At 33.7% G+C, this 8314-nt stretch overlaps 1 protein-coding gene across 3 annotated transcripts; it reads right to left on the reverse strand.

Moving 5' to 3' along the window:
• Window positions 1-2298: 2298 nt before the first annotated feature.
• Window positions 2299-3995, reverse strand: LOC106313304. 3 transcript variants are annotated; one of them, XR_001264352.1, is made up of 3 exons: window positions 3122-3961; window positions 2638-3034; window positions 2299-2522 (listed from the first exon to the last, which is right to left on the reverse strand). XR_001264352.1 is itself a non-coding variant. In XM_013751087.1 (3 exons), exons 1-3 carry the CDS (start codon window positions 3527-3529, stop codon window positions 2366-2368), a joined length of 381 nt encoding a protein of 126 aa, XP_013606541.1. In that variant the 5' UTR covers window positions 3530-3995; the 3' UTR covers window positions 2299-2365. The 3 variants fall into 3 exon arrangements, 2 of the variants coding, with proteins under 2 accessions (XP_013606541.1, XP_013606542.1); XM_013751087.1 differs by having other exon boundaries at window positions 2299-2537; window positions 2638-2725; window positions 3409-3995; XM_013751088.1 differs by having other exon boundaries at window positions 2638-2725; window positions 3409-3978.
• Window positions 3996-8314: the final 4319 nt, after the last annotated feature.

Below are 8314 nucleotides of genomic sequence, written 5' to 3' on the forward strand. Positions count from 1 at the left end.
CTCGTTGATGCAACAGAATTTTCTGCTGAAGAATAGGCGGAAGCACATGGAGCAGCCGCTCTGCCGCCGATAATCTAACTAAGAAAAGAAGTGAAACAAAAATGAATGAGAAGTGAAGAACTCCAGTGGCATTTCACCATCACAATTATTACCTCCTGCTTCGTCACCATCACCTTTGTATTAAGAAAAAAAAATTAAAAAAAAAAAATTTAACTTTATGTACTTCAGAATAAGGTGATGAAGAAGGAAAAGATTTTTAAGAAAAGACAAACGCCATTGGTAAATTAGAAGGAGTATAAAGAGAAGAGAGGAGAACCATGCAGATCAGAGCGACTGTTCCTAAAGAAGAACACGCAAAAACGAGTAGAGGCTGTGGACATCAATGGATCTATCCTCTCTTGCAATTTTGCGCGATATCCTGCATCCTCTACGAAATTTGGTAACCCCTAAACAGTGATTAGCTCCACTTAAACACAAAAAAGGCATGTTTCATACCTAGACCGTTACCCTATCGATCAGTGGGGTTCTTGGTAAGGATGTGTTGTTTTAGCTAGACTGCTTATATGGTTCAGAGATTCGTGGTTATTGTATGGTTGCTGAGAATAGGCGAGTTCCCACACTTTCAAACCTTTCTCTCGGTTCTTGGTACTTGATTTTGTTTGAGGACAAACAAGGATCTAAGTCTGGGGGAGTTGATATATTGTGTTTTTGGCACATTATATGTATGTCTTACTAATAGTTTTCAAGGTTTTATCGAGTCTTTTTAGTCCCTTTTCGAGTCATAACAGGTCTAGAGTTGCATTGGATGAGAAATGGACCAGCTAGAGGAAAAGAAGAGAGAAAAATATGATTTGGAGTTTTTCGCGCAGAACAGTCAACCAGAGCGGCCTGAGTGTCTGCTCCAGCGACAGAGATAAAAAATGAAGTTTCCAAATATTTCGGGATTTGCCCTAGATTTCCTATTTCTTTCCTATAGCCGCATGTGGCTCCTATATATATAGTCTCATATTTATTACTTTAGACCTACCTTAGTTTTTACACAAGAAAAGACCTGAGAGAGCTTTGATTTTAGTGATTGATACTTATAAGGGAGAAGGCATCATCTATCTCATAGAGAAGATTATCCTGAACCCTCTGATTTCTTCTATCTATTATATGCAGTATTATTAAGAAATCATGTTTCTATGTTCTTGTGTTATGTCTGAGTAGTCACCGAGTTAGTTTAGGGTTCTAGGGTGTGGATTCGTTAGCTGAAGCATAAATAAGTCATCTTAAGATTGTCTAGATTCATATATGTTCTTATTGCTTGCATTGAACTGATCATTTAGTGCATAAATTAGGGTTAATCAATTTAGCTAGCCGTTAATTGATAACTTGACACGATTTGAATGAGCCTTGCATCCCTAGCCAGCGAGAGTGGATATTAGGGTGTATTGTGAACATATCGGACTTGATCTCTAAGGCTTGCCATCGTGTCTTGATCCACACGAGAGTTTAGGCATCAAGACCTACTCGCAAAAGAATCAACACCACGAGAGTGGATTGATTCAATCAAAGTGATCCGAGTTTAGACTTGTTATAAACTGGATTTGAATAATTGCTTGGCTTGCGATTTCATTACCTGAAGAAGAAACTCTAGACTAGCGCCTTTTAATCAATTCAAAATAACATAATCTTGTTACTTGTTATTTAAGTTATTACTTCATTAAAAAAACTCAACTTCGTTTTAGCTAAATTTTGATCTCATAAAGATAAAATGTGAACTGATCCTCTGGACTTAATTTAAAGATATTACAACTACACTGTTAACTTGACAGCAGCAAAGATCCAATTTTAGTGTATCATAGCTTTGGTTCAAATTTTATTATATGTATTTTAGTTTGGTTAACCATTGTTCAAATGTGTCATGTGTATTTTTATTAAGAAAATTGTTGATACATTTTGTAATAATAGGCATGTGTTTCCGAAGTATCTAGTTAGATATCTTTTGTTTTGTATTAATGTATTAAAACAGAATTACACCACAGAAATAACCATAGAAATAATCAAGAGTGTGTAATATTACAATAATTACCACTCGAATCTAAACTAAGCCTAGACTCCTCACTAATGGTATAATTGCCATTTTATATACCTTATTAATCATACACATTTTAAGTAACATTACCCACACGGCCACACAAAACCCACTTACAAATTACAATCAATTCATACTTTAATTGTTAATTGAACCGGTCAAATTCTGGACCAATACAATTAATAAAATCGGCTATACCCTATCTAATTCATTTGAACCTGTTAGCATGAAAAGATTGTCTTATGGTAGGTATGCGTAATTACAATTGACGAAAAGCATTAATTATAGTTACTGGTTTAAACCGGTTTGATGAGCATACAACCCATAGCCATTTCGTTTGTGGTTTGGCATAAGCTCTTCTTTCTTCACTCCAGAGATCATCGTTTCCACTAACTGGTTTAAGCATTTGTCATCAGCTTCTCCTCCAAAATTATTACCACCATGTCTGCCAACACATGAACTGATCAATAATCAATGATTCATGTTTAACAAATTTTAAAACATGAGCGAGGATTCGTTTTTAGTAGGAACAAGAAGAACACCACTAACTGGTATTATACCTTCTGTGGTAGCAAGAGTTGTTGAACGGACATGAGAAATAGGAAGATAAGCACCATCTCCGACTATACTTCTTCTTTTTTTTGCCATCTGAATTTCATCGATAACATGAGAACGATACAAGGTTGAGATACTAAAGCCGGCGGAATACAAAGATATCCCCGGAAGCTAAGCCCAAAATCGGGAATCTAGAACCCAAACACACGGTCTACTAACCAACATCCAAAACTAAACTGAACACCTACTCTCCTTTAAAGAAACCCAGAAACAACCAGTTAAAGATAAAAGAACAATGACTTAATGCGCTAAGACTAGCCAGTTTTCTTGCAACGAACGACACAAGAGAGCAAGCAACGCGGATGACTTCTTCATGAAGAGCATAAACCTCATCTGAACCACCTGCTCACGATGAAAACCACTGCCATGAACTCAACATCTAAAACCAGGATGTAACAACATCCGCAAGAGCACCGTACTCAACCACACCTTAAACCGTAAGCCTTCACGCCTCAACCTCTTTATATTGCCTCAACCAGACGAAGCCACGAGGAGAACAGAGACCAAAGGAAGACCAGGATAAACACTAAATGACAAGGCGGGAGAAGGCCTCCACAAACCTAAGAGACGAATAGGTGGTATGAAATCACCTACTTCTCGAGGACCAGAACCCGCACCTGCTCACGACACATCACCGCGAAATGCTACACCGTTGCTGAATCAAGCACCAACTAAGACAAGCTCAAAAATCCATAAGAGATTAATTGGATTTAAACCTTCGGCCGAAGGTACACACTGATGACGGAGGACAACGGAAACAGAGCTTAAGAGTTCTTCTTGCTGAGACGCCAAAGCATGAGCAGACAGAACCACACAACTCATTACCGTCGTGGACATTCTCTCCGGCCGGATCTGAGCCTAGACAAGCATATCTGAAAACTAAACAAACCTGCAACACCAAAACACCCAGATCTACATAGGACTTGGAAATAAATCCGAGAAAAAATCACAGATCCATCAACAAAAGTCTTAACAACAGTAAACAATAGCACAACAGACCATCAAAAACCACCGAGAGACACACAAAAGGAAGAGAAGGGTTGAGTAAACAAAAGAGACAACAACAAATGAGTAACACCAGACAGACTGCTCCGACGGCGACGTTGAAGACACGCCACCGCCGGAACCACTACAAAACAACCGGAGAATAACCAGAAACTTCAGTTTGTTTGTTTCTTAGAAGTAATTCTTCGATCTCCGACTATACTTCTGAGCCATTGTAAACTAGAGAATGTTTGATATTTTTAAAGACATTCCTAATAATTAAATAAAAACATTTAATATATTAACAATTGCGAGATCACTTTCGCCATATCAAGAAGAAAATTTATGTTATTAACTCAATTATTTAAAATTATGGTTTCAGAAAATGATACAAACATTTAAATATATGGTAAATGATAAAAAAGATAATCCACTAACTATATAAAACAAATATTTATGTATAAAAAGTGAAAATTAACACACGCACAGTCCTAGTAGTTTCTTCATCGAAAAGTTTTACATAACTCACGGTATCCCTAGACTTATATATGACCTATCTTTGATAATTTCATATTAAAACATACACAGGAAGCCCAATATTATGACTTATGATAACTCAAAAGACCCTATAATTGGGGTTCTTAGCCAGAGATATCCCCATATAAATGTGTTTCTTGATAGATCAAGAGAACTATAACTTTGGAAGTGACAATTTCGTGCAATTCTCTTATCTCCATGTATATGCACGATATCAATCTAATATCTTAAAGCTTAGTGATCGCCTAAATAATAGTTTTCAATTTCTTGTTATTTTTGCACTTGAATAAAGTTCTGTTTGAGCTATATATTATTATCCATATACACTATTTAATTTGTTTAACCTATCTCAAATTCTCAGTAAAAATCTATAGCGCAACAATCTCTTATCTAGTGTTATATAGATCCTCAAATTTGTTACTCCTCAAAAAAGGTAGAGGATCATCGAATCAAGATAGAAATTCATTACAGGCGACACGTCAGCATTTTGGTGGGTCTCAATTTTAAAAAGTGTGAAAAATGACAAGCATGTGGCTCGAACCCGGATTATTGAGATATAAACACCAACATTTATATCACTAAACTAATGGATACTTTGTACATTGATGGCCGAAACTAATATATATTTATGAAGGTCGGAAACTTTTGCTTCTTCGGTTTTCTCTGTGGGCCGGGCCTACAAATGTATTATGAGTTTCATATTAAATGAGGTTCATCACGTTATATGAAAAAAAACAATTATAGTTTTTCCATATTGTAAACTGTCTTCGTTGAACATGAGTTAGGGTTCTTTTTATCATTGTCTCAGATAAGTCTGATTTACAGAGTTGCGTCGTGTGTCTGTTAGTAATCTATTTTTTCACTGGTGAACTCTTCATCTCCCCATCTTAAATCGCTTGATCTTAAATGTTCCTGATTTATAGTCTTTCTGTAAACCCTATATATATGATTCTCATCTTTGATTGAACTCAATCTGCATCTTCACAAAACTCATTGATTCCTCTTAGCTTTAACGATCTTCTAGAAAATGTCTCTCTGCCTCTCCAGTTCTTCAAACCGGCGTTCCCGGCATCCGTCACTCAACCTTCGAGTCTCTCCGTGTTGGTCATAGTAGTCAATGCATAGCCTCTAACCTCCTCGCTTATGGGATTCCCTGAACTTCAAAAAAGACAGTGAGTTTATGGGAATCACGGTTCTCTTCCTTGATGAAAAGGTAGGTTAATCTTCGATTTATCACACTTTTAATATAATTGTTTTTAATTGATTTCCTGATTCTTTGTTAAATAATATTATTTGCAGATTCCGTGATTCATGGGTTTATTTTCGCCGGACGTGCTAATTATTACATGCCATCTTTGAAAGCCGATTCCATTGTGAAAGTCGATCGTTTTGAGGTTGCTAGGTGCTCAAGCATGTACAAGATAATTGATCATCCATTCCTCATTCGTTTCATCTCACCAACTATTATTGATGAAGTCATCACGGGTGCTCATGAGATTAATCTCCAATCATAATTAGACTGTTTGAAAATTTCCAAATGATTGCGAACACAAACCTATATAAAACTCTCAGGTATATTATCATATTGCATCTGGGTTTATAATATGTTTTGTTATCATAACTGATATATAAACTCGCAGATGTGGTTGGGCAAATCCGTTCTGTCCAAAGCTTTGACCTTAGCAAAGAAACAACTCGAGTCGTTATTCGTCTCCTCATTGATCCGTATGAAACAATCAACACAAAATTTCTTTTATATTATTATATATATTGTGTTAACATCAATAATTAAAAATATTTTCTACCCAGATTATGTGGTCTTCTATTTATCTCCCTTACTTATCAAACTAATTTTATACAAACCTTTATTTTACAGCTTAAAAGAAACCACAACAACCCAAACAATCAAACACCAAAAACTATAACTCCAAAAAAGACGAATCATTAATGATCACCTCTCTTTTTTGTCTAATCTTAGAAATAAACTTCAAAATAAATATACCAAACCAATCACCTCAACTAAAACTCAACGACACATACATCGCGTCATCTAAACAAATACAAACTACACGGCCAGCTATTTAACAATTTACAAACTTACTTTCGCAACGAAGAAAACGAAGACGACAACCAAGATCAATAAAATTACCTAAACAAAAAAAGAAGAGTAAGTTATGAACTCTGATAAATACAACTAACAATGACTTTTGTTTACATATTACCCATCAAATAAAAGATAAACAAACACAGCCACAGCATGAGATACAAGAGACAATCCCGACAGACACAAAGGCGGCAACAACATCTCCACCTGCTCACTCCTCTTGTCTTATAAAAATAGCTTACATGCCCAACGTCAACAAGCCAATGCTATTGTCTTCTTATGAGAAATACATAAATTTATTTAAAACTCATTAAAGCCCAAATACTCAGAACTGTCACTCATTTTATAGTTATTTCTACAAGTCTTCATGTATTTGTTTTAATAATCCGGTAAGAGCAATAAGTTTAAAAATAAAATAAAACATATAACAAACATAATAAGAATAATAAAAATTATTACTTAATACACACAACTTACACAACTAAACTGGAGAAAAAATATCCAGAAACAAAAGGTACTCGCAACAACTTTAATATAATTTATGTATTCTCAACAGTACAAGAAACAAATTAAAAAGACAAACAAACAATAAGTCTCAGTGATACAGCAAACAACAACACGAACTATATCAATCATATTATTAACACAATTTAGTCCTTCATAAGTGGAGAACAATGCATACACAGTTCATCATCACAACTCTAACCCTATAACGATGCATACACAGTTCATCATCATCTAACCATAGCAAATATTGAGATGAAACAAGAACTATGTTCACAACTCTACGCTTGCGCGGGGGCAATGTCTCTAGTGAATCATAATTTCTCCCATTTTGTGTAACTTTATTGGGAAATTGCCACAAATATCACACTCATAGTACCACTTTTCATGTTTATATTAATTATTTTTACCCTCACTTTTAATGAAGGGTAAAAAACACTTATACCCCTAGAGTTAACTAATCTAGACTTAGGGTTTAGAGTTGAGAGGTGGGGTGGGTTTTTGGAATGTGAAATTTAGGATTCTAATAAATATATAAATAAATACTTAAAAAATATATATAAAAAAATTAAAAATAGTTTCAAACATAATTTTCGATTTTCAAAAAGAAATTTTGAAAAAAAAATTCAAAAAAAAATCAAAAAATAAATTCAAAAAATAAATTTATAAAAAAAGTTTGAATTTGAAAAAGTATAATTCGAAAACATAAAAAGAATTTTTTTTAAATTTATTTATTTAAATAATGATTCTTTTACCATTTAATAAAAAATGTATTTTTGAAAATGTTCATTTAGTGGTGGTAAAAATGAAAAATGGTAAACATCAAATTTCTCCAACTTTATTCTTCTGATCCATGTGACCCATTTCTTATATAGTAAAGCGCAAGTCGCTTGACAAATCAGATCCTGACACGTGGAAATTTTTTTAAAAAAATTAAAAAATACAAAAAAGAAAGCAAAACATGTTTTTGTTCATCAAAATATGGAAGTTTCAAAATAACTCAAATAACCAACCTTTTCTAATTTCCTTATACACGGATTAATCATGTGAAGCAATTATCTTTTTTTTTTATCAACTATGTAAAGCAATTATCCATGTGTCAGTATATTTTTGTTCAGCATAATGTAGTTCGATTATTATAGAAAACATAGTTAGTTTAGAATTTTTCTTTACATCTCCTATTTTTCTAGAGTCTAAATATAAACTAAGAATTTCTTTATCCCTAATATACTAAAGTAAAGTCACTTGACAAATCATATTTTAACGAATGGTTATTATTTTAATTTTTAAAGCTACAAAATTATATTTAAAATAAAACAAAAAATAAAAATATAAAAAAGTAAAGGGTTAGTTTACAAAAGAAAAAAAGTAAAGGGTAAATCGTAAACACGATCTCAAGAACTAAATCACGTGTAAGTTTTCAATTTATTGTAAAAAATATTTACTAAACTAGATTTTTGACCCGCGCTTAAAAAGCGCGGGTTCTATTTTTG

The sequence above is a fragment of the Brassica oleracea genome, chromosome C9, assembly GCF_000695525.1.
Source record: "Brassica oleracea var. oleracea cultivar TO1000 chromosome C9, BOL, whole genome shotgun sequence".
NCBI lineage: Eukaryota > Viridiplantae > Streptophyta > Magnoliopsida > Brassicales > Brassicaceae > Brassica > Brassica oleracea.